At 57.2% G+C, this 16,624-nt stretch overlaps 3 protein-coding genes across 3 annotated transcripts in view; all 3 read left to right on the forward strand.

The window, feature by feature from the left end:
* The window catches only part of BRD2 (bromodomain containing 2), a 52,509-nt gene extending 49,149 nt beyond the window's left edge, over nt 1-3,360 (forward strand). Inside the window, exon 12 of the mRNA XM_077788962.1 lies at nt 1,031-3,360. Coding sequence (XP_077645088.1) covers nt 1,031-1,158 — 128 coding nt within the window. The 3' untranslated portion in view covers nt 1,159-3,360. The remainder of the gene's footprint in view (nt 1-1,030) is intronic.
* A 3,392-nt stretch (nt 3,361-6,752) lies between these two features.
* LOC110480015 (class II histocompatibility antigen, B-L beta chain) lies at nt 6,753-10,402 on the forward strand. The gene is made up of 5 exons (XM_077788974.1): nt 6,753-6,870; nt 7,230-7,499; nt 8,655-8,936; nt 10,023-10,129; nt 10,230-10,402. The coding sequence occupies exons 1-5, from the start codon at nt 6,786-6,788 to the stop codon at nt 10,236-10,238; spliced, it is 753 nt and encodes a 250-aa protein (XP_077645100.1). The 5' UTR covers nt 6,753-6,785; the 3' UTR covers nt 10,239-10,402.
* Nucleotides 10,403-12,795: 2,393 nt separating this feature from the next.
* Nucleotides 12,796-16,211, forward strand: LOC144247659 (class II histocompatibility antigen, B-L beta chain-like). Its single transcript, XM_077788975.1, has 5 exons — nt 12,796-12,926; nt 13,274-13,543; nt 14,680-14,961; nt 15,832-15,938; nt 16,039-16,211. Exons 1-5 carry the CDS (start codon nt 12,842-12,844, stop codon nt 16,045-16,047), a joined length of 753 nt encoding a protein of 250 aa, XP_077645101.1. The 5' UTR covers nt 12,796-12,841; the 3' UTR covers nt 16,048-16,211.
* Nucleotides 16,212-16,624: the final 413 nt, after the last annotated feature.

Genomic DNA, 16,624 nt, shown 5'->3' on the forward strand with positions numbered 1-16,624 from the left:
CCCCATTTCCCCCAAATTTTTCCCATTATTTTCCCCATATTTACCCCAATTTTTCCCAATTTCCCCCCATATTTTCCCCAAATTTTCCCCGTATTTTCCACAATTTTATTACCAATTTTTCCCAATTTCCCCCCATTTCCCCCCATATTTCCCCCCATATTTCCCCCCATTTTTCCCCTATTTTTCCCAGTTTTTTCCCGATTTTTCCCTAATTTTTCCCAATATTTTCCCCGTATTTTCCGCGATTTTATTACCAATTCTTCCCGAATTTTCCCCATATTTCCCCCAAATTTTTCCCAATGCCCCCCCATTTCCCCCAAATTTTCCCAGTATTTTCCCCAATTTTCCCCCATTTCCCCCCATATTTTCCCCAATATTTTCCCCGTATTTCCCGCGATTTTATTACCAATTTTCCCCGTATTTCCCCCAAATTTTTCCCAATTTCCTCCCCACTTCCCCCGTATTTCCCCCCATATTTTCCCCTATTTTTCCCAATTTTTTCCCGATTTTTCCCTGATTTTTCCCATTTTTCCCCGTATTTTCCGCGATTTTATTACCAATTTTTCCCGAATTTCCCCCATATTTCCCCCAAATTTTTCCCAATTTCCCCCCCATTTCCCCCCATATTTCCCCCCATATTTTCCCCTGTTTTTCCCAATTTTTCCCAGTTTTTCCCCCATTTCCCCCAAATTTTTCCAAATATTTTCCCAGTATTTCCCGCGATTTTATTACCAATTTTCCCCGAATTTTCCCCATATTTTCCCCAATTTCCTCCCCACTTCCCCCCATATTTCCCCCCATATTTCCCCCTATTTTTCCCAATTTTTTCCCGATTTTTCCCTGATTTTTCCCATTTTTCCCCATATTTTCCCCAAATTTTCCCCGTATTTTCCGCGATTTTATTACCAATTTTTCCCGAATTTCCCCCATATTTCCCCCAAATTTTCCCCCATATTCCCCCCGTATTTCCCCCATATTTTTTCCCAATTTTTTCCCGATTTTTCCCTAATTTCCCCATTTTTCCCCGCAGCCAACGAGAAGCCGGAGTCGGCGGCGGCGGCGGCGTCGCGGCTCAGCGCCTCCAGCTCCAGCTCCGACTCTTCCTCCTCCTCCTCCTCCTCCTCCTCCTCCGACACCAGCGACTCCGACTCCGCCTGAATTCCCGGAAAAAATTCCCGGAAAAACCCCGCGAGGAAAAAAAAAAAAAATCCCGGAAAAAAAACTGAAAAAATCCCGGAAAAAAGGCGAAAAACCGGGGGAAAAACGGGATTTTTTGGGGGGGTTTTCGCAAAAAGTCGGGGGGGATTGCGGAATGAAAAGAGGATTTTTGGTGGAATTTATGGAAAAAATTCCCGGGAAAGAAATTCCTGGAAAAAACTGAAGAATTCCCAGAAAAAAACTGAAAATTTCACTGAGAAAAGGTAAAAAATTGGGGGGAAAATAGGAGTTTTTTGGGGGAAAAGGGGGAGGATTGTGGAATTCCCGGAAAAATTCTCGGAAAAAATTCTTGGGCGGAAAAACGTGAAAAAAATCCCGGAAAAACCAGAAAACTTCCCGGAAAAAAGGTGAAAAATTGGGGGGAAAATGGGATTTTTTGGGGGAAAATGGAGGAAATTGTGAAATAAAAGAGAATTGTTGGTGGAATTCCTGGAAAAAATTCACGGAAAAAATTCCTGGAAAAAAACTGAAAAATTGCCGGAAAAAAACGGGAAAATTCCCAGTAAAAAAGGTAAAAATTGGGGGGGAAAATGGGATTTTTTGGGGGGAAAATTGGGAGGAAAATGGGAATTTTGGGGGGATTTTCTCAAAAATTCAGGGGGAATTGTGGAATAAAAAGAGAATTTTTGGTGGAATTCCTGGAAAAGATCACCAGAAAAAAATCCTGGAAAAATTGAAAAATTCCTGGGGAAAAAAAAAAGAAAAAATTTCCAAAAAAAAGGTAAAAATCAGGGGGGAAATGGGAATTTTTAGGGGGGGAATTGTGGAATAAAAAGAGAATTTTTGGGTGGAATTCCTGGAAAAAATTCCCCCCCAAAAATTCCAGGAAAAAATGGGAAAAATGAGGAATTTTGAGAATAAAAATTGAAATTTCCAGGAAATAAAAAGAGAAATTTTGGTAAAAAATTCGAATTCCGAGGGGAAAAAATGGGGAAATTTTTCCCAATTTTTTTCAGTTTTCCCCCAAATTTTCTCCAAATATTTCTCAAATTTTCCCCAATTTTTTTCCCAGATTTTTCCTTATTTTTCTCCGAATATTTCACAATTTTTTTCCCTGTTTTTACCCAATTTTCCTCCCAAATTTTCTCCACATCTTTCTCAATTTTACCCCAAATTTTCCTCAATTTTACCCCAAATTTTCTCTTTTTTCTCCCCAATTTTCCCAAAATTTCCCAAAAATTTCCTCCAATTTTTTTTCTATTTTCCCCTGAGTTTTTCCAAAATTCCCTCAATTTTCCCCCAGTTTGTTCTCAATTTTCCCCCAAATGTTCTCAATTTTTTTCTGGAATTTTCCCAAAATTTCCCCAGTTTCCCCCAAATTTTCTCCACTTTTTTCTCAATTTTCCCCAAAATTTCTCCAGACTTTTCCCCAATTTTCCTCCCAAAATTTCCCCAGTTTACCCCAAATTTTCTCCAAATTTTTCTCAATTTTCCCCCCAAGTTTTTCTAAATTTTTCCCAATTTTCCCCCAAATTTCATCCGGATTTTCCCCAATTTTCCTCCCAAAATTTCCCCAATTTACCCCAATTTTTCTCCAAATTTTTTGCAATTTTCCCCCAAATTTTTCTCAATTTCCCCCAAATGTTCTAAATTTTTCCCGAATTTTCCCCAATTTCCCCCCCAAAATTTCTCCACATTTTTCTCAATTTTCCCCCAAATTTTCACCAGATTTTTCTCAATTTTCCCCCAATTTTTCCCGAATCTTTTCCTTAATTTCCCCCAAATTATTCCCGAAAATTTCCCCAATTTCCCCCAAATTTTCTCCAAATTTTCTCAATTTTTTCCAGAATTTTCTCCAAATTTTTCTCCAACATTTCCCCAATTTCCCCCCAATTTTTCTCAATTTTCCCCCAATTTTTTCTCCATTTTCTCCAAATTTTCTCTTTTTTTTTTCTGGGATTTTTTCCTGAATTTCCCCCAATTTTCCCCCAATTTTCCCCCCAAATTTCCCCAATTTTCCCCAAATTTCTCCTCCCTCCCCGTCGCCCTTTTAGGATTCGCGGGTTCGGAATTTTTTTTGTTTTCCTACAAAAAAAAAAGCGAAAAAAAAACCCAAAAAAAGCCGGAAAAAAAACCCAAAAAAACCGAAAAATCCTTTGGAATTCTTGCAAGGTGTAAATAAAGAAAATATTATTGCAAAAAGGCTCCGCAGTTTTGGGATTTGGGGAAAATTTTGGGAATTTGGGGGTTTTTTTAGGGGATTTTTGGGAATATTTTGGGATTTTTTAGGGCATTTTTTGGGGGATTTTTGGGAATAATTTTGAATTTTTGGGGCATTTTCGGGGATTTTTTGGGGATTTTTGGGAATTTTTTGAGGGATTTTGTGCGTGGGAATTTTTTGGGGATTTTTGGAGATTTTTTTGAGGATTTTGGGGAATATTTGGGACATTTTGGGGGATTTTTTAGGGAATTATTGAGAATTTTTTAGGGGGAGTTTCAGGAATAATTTTGAATTTTTGGGGCATTTTTTGGGGGAATTTTTGGGGGTTGATTTTTGGGAATAATTTGGGATTTTGCGGGTTTTTTAGGGGATTTTGGGGGGATTTTTAGGAATAATTTTGAATTTTGGGGGATTTTGGAAATTTTTTGGGGGAATTTTTGGGGGAATTTTTCCGGAATTTTTGGGGTTCTCACCGATTTTTCTGCCATTTTTTGGGGTCTTTCTGCCATTTTTTTGCGAATTCGCGGATTAAGGGAATATTTGGGATCCCCCCAAGCTCCCAAACCCATCCCGAGGGGTTGGAAAATCCCAAATTTTGGGGATTTTTTTGGGATCATCCCGCGGGAAAATTCCCCCTCCCCACACACCGAAAGAAGGGCGGGTAAAAATCAGCCAATCACAGAGGGGCGCGGGAGAGCATCAGCCAATCAGATCGCGCAGCGCCGATGAGTCAGCGGTTGCTGGGCAGATCCCGGCGGGGCCCAGCGCGGGGGGAGGAGGAAGAGGAGGGGGAGGAAAAATTATAAAATTCCATCGAATTTTGAATATTCTCCTGATTTTATTATAATGAAATCTGACCGCAATTTAAATATTCATATTTTATTCTAATTTTATGCATTAGAACACCCGGGAAAAGAGGATTTGGGAATTCTCAGTTCCCCAAATTTTGGGTACAGGGGGGGTTGGGCACTACCAAACTCCAAAAATCCACAAAAAAATCGGATTTTTGGGCAACCCCAGACTCCAAAAATCCTGAAAAATTGGGATTTAGGCACTTCCAGATCCCCAAAATCGCGAAAAATTTGGGATTTGGGAATTCTCAGAACCCCAAAATTGTGGAAAATGAGGAAATGGGAATTTTGAGTTCCCCAAATTTTGGGTACAGGGGGGTTGGGCACGCCCAGACCCCAAAAATCGACAAAAAATTGGATTTTTGGGAACCCCCAGACCCCAAAAATGCTGAAAAAGTGGGATTTGGGAATTCCCAATACCCCAAATTTTGGGTACAGGGGGGTCTGGGCACTTGCAGATGCCCAAAATTGGGGAAAATTTGGGATTTGGGCACTTTTAGATCCCCAAACTTCTCGAAAAAGAAGATTTTGGAATTCTCAGATCCCCAAATTTTGGGTACAGGGGGGTCTGGGCACTCCCAGGTCCCCAAAATCGTGGGAAAATTGGGATTTGGGCACTTTCAGAGCCCAAAAATCCCGAGAAAAGAGGATTTGGGAATTCTCAGTTCCCCAAATTTTGGGTACAGGGGGGTTGGGCACTCCCAGCCCCCCAAAATTTTGGGTACAGGGGGGTTTGGCCAATCCCAGCCCCCCAAAATCCGGGAAAAAGAGGATTTGGGAGTTCTCAGTTCCCAAAATTTTGGGTACAGGGGGGTTTAGCCAATCCCAGCCCCCCAAAAATTCTGGAAAAAGAGAATTTGGGAATTCTCAGTTCCCAAAATTTTGGGTACAGGGGGGTTTGGCCAATCCCAGCCCCCCAAAATTTTGGGTACAGGGGGGTTTGGCCAATCCCAGCCCCCCAAAATTTTGGGTACGGGGGGTTTGGCCAATCCCAGCCCCCCAAAATCCTGGAAAAAGAGGATTTGGGAGTTCTCAGTTCCCAAAATTTTGGGTACAGGGGGGTTTGGCCAATCCCAGCCCCCCAAAATTCTGGAAAAGGAGGATTTGGGAGTTCTCAGTTCCCAAAATTTTGGGTACAGGGGGTTTTGGCCAATCCCAGCCCCCCACAATTTTGGGTACAGGGGGGTTTGGCCAATCCCAGCCCCCCAAAATTTTGGGTACAGGGGGGTTTGGCCAATCCCAGACCCCCAAAATTTTGGGTACAGGGGGGTTTGGCCAATCCCAGACCCCCAAAATTTTGGGTACAGGGGGGTTTGGCCAATCCCAGCCCCCCAAAATCCGGGAAAAAGAGGATTTGGGAGTTCTCAGTTCCCAAAATTTTGGGTACAGGGGGGTTTAGGCAATCCTAGACCCCCAAAATTTTGGGTACAGGGGGGTTTGGGCAATCCTAGACCCCCAAAATCCTGGAAAAATAGGATTTGGGTATTCTCAGTTCCCAAAATTTTGGGTACAGGGGGGTTTGGCCAATCAGAGCCCCCCAAAATTTTGGGTACAGGGGGGTTTGGCCAATCCCAGCCCCCAGAATTTTGGGTACAGGGGGGTTTGGCCAATCCCAGCCCCCCAAAATTTTGGGTACAGGGGGGTTTGGCCAATCCCAGCCCCCCAAACTTTTGGGTACAGGGGGGTTTGGCCAATCCCAGCCCCCAAAATTTTGGGTACAGGGGGGTTTGGCCAATCCCAGCCCCCCAAAATCCTGGAAAAAGAGGAACTCGGCCACACCCAACCCCCAAAATCTCCAAAAAAAGGAGGAAAAAAACCCAAAAAACCATCTGGGGGACCACGCCCTTCCCCAAAACCCCCCAAAAACCCCCCCAAAACCCCCCAAATCCCCCAAAAACCCCCCAAAACCCCCAAAAACCCCCCAAAACCCCCCAAAATGGGCTGAGACCCCTTTAACCCCTTGACTCCCACCCCCCAAGCCCGCACCCCCAGCCCGCGGCCCCGGGAGCCCCCAGCCCCACCTGGGAGCCCCCAGAGCGCGGGCAGGCTCAGCGCCAGCAGCGGCAGCAGCCGGGGCACGCTCCGCGCTCCGGCCATGGCGCCCCGGGCTCCGCGACGCGGCCGAGGGCCGGAGCTGCTCCCGGGAAAGCGGCGCCCGACTGGGGGCACCGGGAGCGGGGCAGCGGCACCCCAAAAAGCGCCCGGCCAATGGGAGCGCGGCGCGGGCGGCGCGTCACCGGTTGCCGGGTAGAGGCTGGGGAAAAGCGCGCTCCTCAGAAAATTCCAGCCAATCGGAGCGCGGCGCGCCGATGAGTCATCGGTTGCTGGGCAGAGCGCCTGAAAATCGGGCTCCGAACGGAACCGGCCAATCGGAGCGCGGGAAAAACAGCCCGGCCAATCGTGGAGGAGCCGAAAAAAGTTGCAGCCAATCAAAGCGAAGCCGAAAACCACGGCCGACCAATCAGGGAGCGCGTCCCTAATGACCCCGCGGCGCTCCGCGCTGGTTCCCGCAGTGCAGCGCGGCTGGTCCCGGGGGTCCCGGTGCGGCGCTGGCCATGGGGCTCGGGGCGGCAGCCGGGGCCGTGCTGGTGGCACTGGTGGCGCTGGGAGCCGCCCCGGCTGCGGGCGCGGAGCTCTCGGGTGAGCGGGGAGGGGGCGGAGCGGTGGGGAGGCTGGGGAAGGGGGAAATGGGGAGGGGGCACCCCAAACCCGAGCCCGAGGGGCTGGGGATCGGGGGAGTGGTGTTAAAATGGGTGGGAAAGGGGAAAATTCGGGAGCCCCGAAGTGATTTCGGGGCGCGGCCGGAGGCGGGAGGGGAGAGGATGCGGAAGGGGAACTGGGGGAAGGGCGGCAAAGAGGAAGCGGCAGCGCGGGCAGGAGGGTCCCAGGGCGGCCGTGGGGCACAGGGGGTGCGGGGTGGGGGTGCGGGGTGGGCCCCGGGGGGCTGGGGGTGCTGGGGGTGCTGGGGGCACCCCCTGAGATGGGTCCTGCACCCACAGGGGTGTTCCAGTTCATGTTTATCTCCGAGTGTCACTTCACGAACGGCACGGAGAAGGTGAGGTTGGTGGACAGGTACATCTACAACCGGCTGCAGTTCGTGATGTTCGACAGCGACGTGGGGGAGCACGTGGGGTTCACCCCCCTTGGGGAGAAGTGGGCCAGGGACTGGAACAGCGACCCGGAATTGATGGAGGAGAGACGAGGTGGAGTGGACACGTACTGCCGGCACAACTACCAGGTTGACGCCCCGTTCAGCGTGGAGCGCCGAGGTGAGCGCGGGGCAGAGCGTGTCCCCTCGGGCCCGGCCCTGCCAACGGCCCCGGAGCCCCTCGAAACCTCCCTGGGAATCGGCCCGGAGCCCTCAGCCCTGCCTGGGCCCATCCCCGGGGGCTCCCTGTGCCCTCCCAGTCCCTCCCAGTCCCTCCCAGTCCATTCCCAATCCATCCCCAGTCCATTCCCAATCCCTCCCAGTACATCCCAAAGCCATCCCAGTCCCTCCCAGTCCCTCCCAATCCATTCCCAGTCCCTCCCAGTCCATCCCCAGTCCCTCCCAGTCCCTCCCAATCCATCCCCAGTCCCTCCCAGTCCATTCCAGTCTATTCCCAGTCCCTCCCTTATCCCTCCCAATCCCTCCCAGACCCTCCCAATCCCTCCCACTTCATCCCAATCCATTCCCAGTCCCTCCCAGTCCATTCCAGTCCCTCCCAGTCCCTCCCAGTCCATCCCAGTCCATTCCCAGTCCCTTCCACTCCATTCCCAATCCATGCCCGGTGCATCCCAATACATTCCCAGTCTATTCACAGCCAATCCCAGTCTATTCACAGTTCCTCATCATCCAGCCCAGTCCATTCCCAGTCCCACACAATTCCAATCCCAGTCCCTGCAAATCCATTCCCAGTCCCTCCCAGTACATCCCCACTCCATTCCCAGTCCCTCCCAGTCCCTCCCACTCCCTCCCATTCCATTCCCAGTCCCTCCCAGTACATCCCCACTTCATTCCCAGTCCCTCCCAGTCCCTCCCACTCCCTCCCAGTCCCTCCCACTCCCTCCCAGTCCCTCCCAGTCCATCTCCAGTCCATTCCCAGTCCCTCCCAGTCCATTCCCAGTCCCTCCCGGTCCCCCCCCAGTCCCTCCCGGTCCCCCCCAGTCCCTCACAGTCCCTCCCAGTCCCTCGCAGTCCATCCCAGTCCCTCCCAGTCCCTCCCAGTCCATCCCAGTCCCTCCCAGTCCCTCCCAATCCCTCCCAGTCCCTCCCAGTCCCTCCTAATCCATTCCCACTCCCTCCCAGTCCATCCCAGTCAATTCCCAGTCCATCCCCAGTCCCTCCCAATCCCTCCCAGTCCCTCCCAGCCCCTCCCCACCCCTCCCCTCTCTCTCCCAGCCCCCCCAGCTGATCCCAGCCCGTCCCGCTCTCTCTCTCCCAGTGCCCCCCAGCGTGTCCATCTCGCTGGTGCCCTCGAGCTCCCAGCCCGGCCCCGGCCGCCTGCTCTGCTCCGTGCTGGATTTCTACCCTGCCCCGATCCAGGTGAGGTGGTTCCAGGGCCAGCAGGAGCTCTCGGAGCACGTGGTGGCCACCGACGTGGTCCCCAACGGGGACTGGACCTACCAGCTGCTGGTGCTGCTGGAAACCCCCCCCCGGCGCGGGCTCACCTACACCTGCCAGGTGGAGCACGGCAGCCTGGAGCAGCCCCTGAGCCGCCACTGGGGTACGGGGGAGCCGCTGGGGCCGGGCCGGAGCCACGGCCGGGGGCTGGGAGCCACGGGGAGGCAGCTGGAGAGAGCCGGCCGGCAACTGGGAGAGGGGCTGGGGGCTGGGGGAGGGCTGGCAAGGGCTTCGGGGGGCGCTGGGGAGGGGGGGTGGGGTTGGGGGGGTGCTGGTGGGCGCTGGGAGGGGGTTTGGGGGTGCTGGGTGTGACTGGGAGGGGGTTTGGGGTCACTCTGTTTAACTGGGAATGGGTTTGGGGGTGCTGGGTGTGACTGGGAGGGGGTTTGGGGTCACTCTCTTTAACTGGGAATGGGTTTGGGGGTGCTGGGTGTGACTGGGAGGGGGTTTGGGGTCACTCTGTTTAACTGGGAATGGGATTGGGGGTGCCGGGTGTGACTGGGAGGGGGTTTGGGGTCACTCTGTTTAACTGGGAATGGGTTTGGGGGTGCCGGGTGTGACTGGGAAAGGGTTTGGGGTCACTCTGTTTAACTGGGAATGGGTTTGGGGGTGCTGGGTGTGACTGGGAGGGGGTTTGGGGTCACTCTGTTTAACTGGGAATGGGTTTGGGGGTGCTGGGTGTGACTGGGATCGAATTTGGGGAAGCTTGGATGAACTGGGAGGGATTTTCTGGGTGCTGGGATTTATTGGGAGGGGGTTTGGAGGTGCTGGTTTTAACTGGGATCGGGTTTGGGGGGGCTGGGTGTGACTGGGAGGAGGTTTGGGGGTGGTGGGATGAACTGGGAAGCATTTTCAGGGTAGTGGGAATTACTGGGAGAGAGTTTCGGAGTGCTGGGATTTCCTGGGAGGGAGTTTGGGGGTGCCGGGTGTGACTGGGAAGGATTTTTTGGGTACTGGGATTTACTGGGAGGGAGTTTGGGGGTGCCGGGTGTGGCTGGGAAGGATTTTTTGGGTGCTGGGATTTACTGGGAGGGAGTTTGGGGGTGCCGGGTGTTCCTGGCAGGGGTCGGGGGAGGTTTCGGGGGGTCCCGGCCGGGCTGGGTTCAGGGGGGCCGAGCGGGAGGGCGGCGGGAGGGGCTCGGGGTGTCCGTGCGAGGTTTTGGGGGTGCTGAGCCCCGCGCCCCCCCAGAGATGCCGCCGGACGCCGCCCGCAGCAAGATGCTGACGGGCATCGGGGGCTTCGTCCTGGGCTCGGTCTTCCTGGCGCTGGGGCTCGGCTTCTACCTGCGCAAGAAGGTCCGGGGGGGTGCCGGGGGTCGTGTCCCCCCCGGGCCGGAGCGGCCGCGCTCCCCCCGGGGCCCCCGGCCCGGGCTCACCCCCTTTTCTCTGCCCGCAGAGCTCCTGAGCCGCCGGCGGCCGCAGCCGCTCCCCGCGGCCTCGGGCCCGGCCGGGACCCCCCGCTCCGTCCCCGCGGCGATTTTGGGGGGGTCGCGTGTCCCCCCCAGCCCCGCTGCCGCTCTGCCCCCGCCCGCCCGCTCCCAGCGCTCCCAATAAAGCTTCCCAGTTGGCGCCGGGGCCGTTTCTTGGGGGGCGCTGGGGAGGGGTCCGGGGGGGCGAGGGGACGGCTGTGGGACAAGGGAGGGGGACGGAGGGATGGACGAGGAGGAGGAGGAGGAGGAAGGAGCAGGGGAACTCCCCGGAGAAGAGGAGAAGTCGGGGTGAGGAAGGACGGGGGTCGCCTCTCCCATCGCAATTCGGGGGTCCCAGCTCCCTCCCGCACTGTTTGGGGGTCCCGGCCAGTCTCTCCCCGCCCTCTCCCACCCCTCTCCCTCTGCCTCCCCAGCCCCACTTCTGCCCCCCACGCTCGGCTTTGGGGGTTCCAGCCCCTCCTGCTCACGCCGGGGGTCACATCCCCCCTTTCCCTCACCCCGGGCGGCTCCTGGCTGCTATTTTTGGGGCGGAATCCCTGAGGTTTGGGGTCGCCGCTGCCCCAGAACTCTGCCAGGGTCTCCCAGCGCGGCCGGAGCCGCTCGGCCGGGGCTCCCCAAAGGCGTCAGCGAGCCCCAAGTCCCGGCCTTGAGCCCCCAACTCCCTCCAAGCCAGCGTCCCCCACATCCCTTGCGAGGCCCCCCATGGCACCGGCCATGGCCGCGTCCCAAATTGTCCCTAAATGTGACTGGCCACGTCCCACATGTCACTGGCCACGTCCCACATGTCACTGGCCATGTCCCCACATGTCACTGGCCATGTCCCACATGTCACTGGCCATGTCCCCACATGTCACTGGCCATGTCCCCCATGTCACTGGCCACGTCCCACATGTCACTGGCCATGTCCCACATGTCACTGGCCGTGTCCCACATGTCCTGGCCGTGTCCCACATGTCACAGGTCATGTCCCACATGTCACTGGCCAGTTCACACATGTCACTGCCCATGTCCCCACATGTCCCTCGCCGTGTCCCACATGTCACTGGCCGTGTCCCACATGTCACTGGCCCTGTCCCACATGTCACAGGTCATGTCACACATGTCACTGGCCACATCCCACATGTCCTAGCTATGTCACATATGTCACAGGCCCTGTCCCACATGTCCTGGCCCTGTTCCGTCCCGGCTCCTCCCGTGGGACGCGACGGCCCCGGGAAAACGAGGGGGAACAACGGGGGGCGCTGGGCCCGGGGGGAGCGGGAGAAGGGACGGAGGAGGAGGAGGAGGAGGAGAAACGGGAAAGAGGAAGGAGGGAGGAAGAGGAGCAGCCGGAGAGGATGAGCCGGAGGATGAGGAGGAGCAGGAGCAGGAGGAGGAGGAGGAGGAGGAGGAGGAAGAGGAGCAGCCCCGGAACCCCGCGCTTCCCCAGCCCCCCCATAGCAGCCGCAGCCCCCGGCCCCGGCAGCATCGCCCCCTCCCCAAATCCCGCAGCCAGCGGGGAGGGGGAGCTCGCCCCAAATCCCTCGGGGGGTCCCCGGGCCGGGATTTTCCCTTGGGGGGGTTCGCAGCTCGCAGATTCCGGGAGAGAGCCCCAAAATCTCTGGGGGTCACCGGGAGGGTTCCAGGGGTGGGGAGGGGATGCTCGGAGCCTGAGGGACCCCAGAGCTGGATTTGGGCTGAATCCTGGTGGTTTGGGGTTTTTATGGGCACAAAACACGCGGAGAGCTGCAGAGCTCGACCTGGGCTGGAGGATATAATAACCTGGGGCGCTCACCCCTAGTTAATAATATTGTAATAATTTTTAAAAATATATTTAATACGTTTTAAAAATAATACATGTAAAATTTAGAACACCGTAATATTTTATTATAGTATGTATAAATTTGGTATAATTATATATTAACAGTATAATATTATATTAATAATTTCTAATAAGATGTTGTTATATAAAAATGCCATTGTAATTTAATTAATATAATTTTACAATCATTCCATTAAGAGTTTAAGCTTTTGTTGACCGCTAGTTCGGCAAATTTTGTTCCAAATGTGGAGAGGGACAAAGGGATGGGATCAGGAAATTCTGTCCGAGCGCAGCGCCCCAAAAATTGGGGTGAAACGCGCAAAGAACGGCTCTGATTGGCTGTCCCGGCACATCCCGCCCCCCATCCCCGCCCCCGCCCCAAGGCTCCCCCTGCCCAAAAACCCACCCGGGGCTGCGGCGGCCCGAAACCCCTCAGCCAATCAGAGCGCGGGCAGGACGCGCCGCAGCCAATGGGAGCGCGGGGCGTTTATTGCCTCACCGGTTGCCGGGTAGAGCCTTCGAAAAGCGAGCGCCCTGAGAAATTCCAGCCAATCAGAGCGGGAGTTGTTGATGAGTCATCGGTTGCTGGGCAGAGCGTCTGAAAATCGGGCTGCGAACGGAACCGGCCAATCGGAGCGGGCGAAAAACTCCTCGGTGCGTTACAAAGGACCCAAAAAACGGCGCAGCCAATCAAAGCTCGGCCAAAAACCACGCCCCACCAATCAGGGAGCGCGCCCCTAAAGCTGCGGGGCCGGGGGTCCCGGTGCGGCGCTGGCCATGGGGCTCGGGGCGGCAGCCGGGGCCGTGCTGGTGGCACTGGTGGCGCTGGGAGCCGCCCCGGCTGCGGGCGCGGAGCTCTCGGGTGAGCGGGGAGGGGGCGGAGCGGTGGGGAGGGTGGGGAAGGGGGAAATGGGGAGGGGGCACCCCAAACCCGAGCCCGAGGGGCTGGGGATGGGGGAGCGGTGTTAAAATGGGTGGGAAATGGAAAAATTCGGGAGCCCCGAAGTGATTTCGGGGCGCGGCCGGAGGCGGGAGGGGAGAGGATGCGGAAGGGGAACTGGGGAAGGGGACAAAGAGGAAGCGGCAGCGCGGGCAGGAGGGTCCCAGGGCGGCCGTGGGGCACAGGGGGTGCGGGGTGGGGGTGCGGGGTGGGCCCCGGGGGGCTGGGGGTGCTGGGGGCAACACCTGAGCTGGGTCCTGCACCCACAGAGGTGTTCCAGCACATGTTTACCTCCGAGTGTCACTTCACGAACGGCACGGAGAAGGTGAGGTTCGTGGAGACACAAATCTACAACCGGCAGCCGTACCTGATGTTCGACAGCGACGTGGGGGAGTTCGTGGGGTTCACCCCCTTTGGGGAGAAACAGGCCCGGTACAGGAACAACAACCCGGAAATAATAGGGTACAAACGGGGTCAAGTGGACAATTACTGCCGGCCCAACCGCCAGGAGTTAACCCCGTTCATTACGGAGCGCCGAGGTGAGCGCGGGGCAGAGCGTGTCCCCTCGGGCCCGGCCCTGCCAACGACCCCGGAGCCCCTCGAAACCTCCCTGGGAATCGGCCCGGAGCCCTCAGCCCTCCCTGGGCCCATCCCCGGGGGCTCCCAGTCCCTCAAAATCCCTCCCACTCCATCCTCTGTCCCTGCTTTAGCAACCCAGCCCATTTCCAATCCCATCCAGTCCATTCCCAGTCCAATCCCAGTGCATTCCCAGTCTCTCATAGTCCATTCTCTGACCATTCCCAGTTAATCCCAGTCCATTCTCTGTCTATCCCAGTCCCTTGCAGTCTGTTCCCCATCCCACCTTTTCCATCCCAGTCCACCCCAACTCATTCCCAGTCCCAGCCCGTCTATTCCTAGTCCCTTCCCAGTCCACCTTCCATCCATTTCCAGTCAATTCCAGTCTTCCCAAGTCCAATTCCACTCCCCCCCAAAACTCTCCCAGCCCCTCCCAGTCCATCCCAGTTCATCCCAGTCCATCCCAGTCCTTCCCAGTTCCCCCATCCGCATCCGATTCAGCGACGCGTAAATCCGACGCGTCTCAGCCAATCAGAGCGCGTTCCGCCGATGAGTCACCAGTTGCCAGGCAGACCCGGGGCCCGAGCGCTTCATTCCCAGTTCCCGACCGCGCCGCCCCAGTCCCGCCCAGCGCCTCCCAGTCCCTCCCAGTCGCTCCCAGTCCCTCCCAGTCGCTCCCAGTCCCTCCCAGCCCATCCCCAGTCCCACCCAGTCCATCTTAGTCCCTTACAGTCCCTCCCAGTCCATCCCCAGACCCTCCCAGTCCATTCCCAGTCCATTCCCAGTCCCTCACAATCCATTCCCAGTCCGTCCCAGTCCATGCCAAATCCCTCCCAGTCCATTCCCAGTCCCTCCCAGTCTATCCCAATCCATTCCCCGTCACTCCCAATCCATCCCCAGTCCCTCCCAATCCCTCCCAGTCCATTCCCAGTCCCTCACAATCCATTCCCAGTCCATCCCAATCCATTCCCAGTCCCCCCCAGTCCCTCCCAGTCCCCCCCAGTCCCTCCCAGTCCCTCCCAACCCCTCCCCACCCCTCCCCTCTCTCTCCCAGCGCCCCCCAGCTGATCCCAGCCCGTCCCCGCTCTCTCTCTCCCAGTGCCCCCCAGCGTGTCCATCTCGCTGGTGCCCTCGAGCTCCCAGCCCGGCCCCGGCCGCCTGCTCTGCTCCGTGCTGGATTTCTACCCTGCCCCGATCCAGGTGAGGTGGTTCCAGGGCCAGCAGGAGCTCTCGGAGCACGTGGTGGCCACCGACGTGGTCCCCAACGGGGACTGGACCTACCAGCTGCTGGTGCTGCTGGAAACCCCCCCCCGGCGCGGGCTCACCTACACCTGCCAGGTGGAGCACGGCAGCCTGGAGCAGCCCCTGAGCCGCCACTGGGGTACGGGGGAGCCGCTGGGGCCGGGCCGGAGCCACGGCCGGGGGCTGGGAGCCACTGGGAGGCAGCTGGAGAGAGCCGGCCGGCAACTGGGAGAGGGGCTGGGGGCTGGGGGAGGGCTGGCAAGGGCTTCGGGGGGCGCTGGGGAGGGGGGGGTGGGGTTGGGGGGGTGCTGGTGGGCGCTGGGAGGGGGTTTGGGGGTGCTGGGTGTGACTGGGAAAGGGTTTGGGGTCACTCTGTTTAACTGGGAATGGGATTGGGGGTGCTGGGTGTGACTGGGAGGGGGTTTGGGGTCACTCTGTTTAACTGGGAATGGGTTTGGGGGTGCCGGGTGTGACTGGGAAAGGGTTTGGGGTCACTCTTTTAAACTGGGAAACGGTTTGGGGTGCTGGGTGTGACTGGGAGGAGGTTTGGTTATGCTGGAAGTAACAGAGATGGGATTTGGGGATACTGGGAGTTACTGGGAGAGAGTTTTGGTGTGCTGGGATTTACTGGGACGGACTTTTGGGGTGCTGGTGGGCACTATGAGGAGTTTTGGGGCTGCTGGGTGTGGCTGGGAAGGATTTTTTGGGTTCTGGGATTTACTGGGAGGGGGTTTGGTGGTGCCGGGTGTGGCTGGGAAGGATTTTTTGGGTTCTGGGATTTACTGGGAGGGGGTTTGGGGGTGCCGGGTGTAACTGGGAAGGATTTTTTGGGTTCTGGGATTTACTGGGAGGGAGTTTGGGGGTGCCGGGTGTTCCTGGCAGGGGTCGGGGGGAGGTTTCGGGGGGTCCCGGCCGGGCTGGGTTCAGGGGGGCCGAGCGGGAGGGCGGCGGGAGGGGCTCGGGGTGTCCGTGCGAGGTTTTGGGGGTGCTGAGCCCCGCGCCCCCCCAGAGATGCCGCCGGACGCCGCCCGCAGCAAGATGCTGACGGGCATCGGGGGCTTCGTCCTGGGCTCGGTCTTCCTGGCGCTGGGGCTCGGCTTCTACCTGCGCAAGAAGGTCCGGGGGGGTGCCGGGGGTCGTGTCCCCCCCGGGCCGGAGCGGCCGCGCTCCCCCCGGGGCCCCCGGCCCGGGCTCACCCCCTTTTCTCTGCCCGCAGAGCTCCTGAGCCGCCGGCGGCCGCAGCCGCTCCCCGCGGCCTCGGGCCCGGCCGGGACCCCCCGCTCCGTCCCCGCGGCGATTTTGGGGGGGTCGCGTGTCCCCCCCAGCCCCGCTGGCGCTCTGCCCCCGCCCGCCCGCTCCCAGCGCTCCCAATAAAGCTTCCCAGTTGGCGCCGGGGCCGTTTCTTGGGGGGCGCTGGGGAGGAGTCCGGGGGGGCGAGGGGACGGCTGTGGGACAAGGGAGGGGGACGGAGGGATGGACGAGGAGGAGGAGGAGGAGGAGGAGGAGGAGGAGGCGGGATGAGGAAGGCGGAGCTGCGGGAGGGACGATGAATCCCAGCGAGGACGGGCGGGATCAGGGGTGGGAGGGATGAGGAAGAGGAGCAGGAAGCCGAGCGGGGCTCCCCCGGCCTTCATCCCGGTGTCCGCGGGGAGCCAGGAAGGGTCGGAGTCCCCAGCCCGGTGTGTCCCCAGCCCGGATCACCGGGCTCGGCCCGCCGGGGCTCAGCGGGGATCGCAGGCGCGGATCCCCGCACGGGGCACGGAGCTGGGGCAGCGCTCGGAGCCCTTCCCGCACTCGGGGCT

The sequence above is a fragment of the Lonchura striata genome, chromosome 29 (genome assembly GCF_046129695.1).
Source record: "Lonchura striata isolate bLonStr1 chromosome 29, bLonStr1.mat, whole genome shotgun sequence".
NCBI classification, from domain to species: Eukaryota; Metazoa; Chordata; class Aves; order Passeriformes; family Estrildidae; genus Lonchura; species Lonchura striata.

Excerpts from the sequence above, each read along its gene's own strand:
- LOC110480015 (XM_077788974.1), top strand. The coding sequence starts at position 6,786 with ATGGGGCTCGGGGCGGCAGCCGGGGCCGTGCTGGTGGCACTGGTGGCG. Across the intron at positions 7,500-8,654 it reads GTTCAGCGTGGAGCGCCGAG|TGCCCCCCAGCGTGTCCATC; the intron begins GTGAGCGCGGGG and ends TCTCTCTCCCAG. Across the intron at positions 8,937-10,022 it reads GCCCCTGAGCCGCCACTGGG|AGATGCCGCCGGACGCCGCC; the intron begins GTACGGGGGAGC and ends GCGCCCCCCCAG.
- LOC144247659 (XM_077788975.1), top strand. The coding sequence starts at position 12,842 with ATGGGGCTCGGGGCGGCAGCCGGGGCCGTGCTGGTGGCACTGGTGGCG. Across the intron at positions 13,544-14,679 it reads GTTCATTACGGAGCGCCGAG|TGCCCCCCAGCGTGTCCATC; the intron begins GTGAGCGCGGGG and ends TCTCTCTCCCAG. Across the intron at positions 14,962-15,831 it reads GCCCCTGAGCCGCCACTGGG|AGATGCCGCCGGACGCCGCC; the intron begins GTACGGGGGAGC and ends GCGCCCCCCCAG.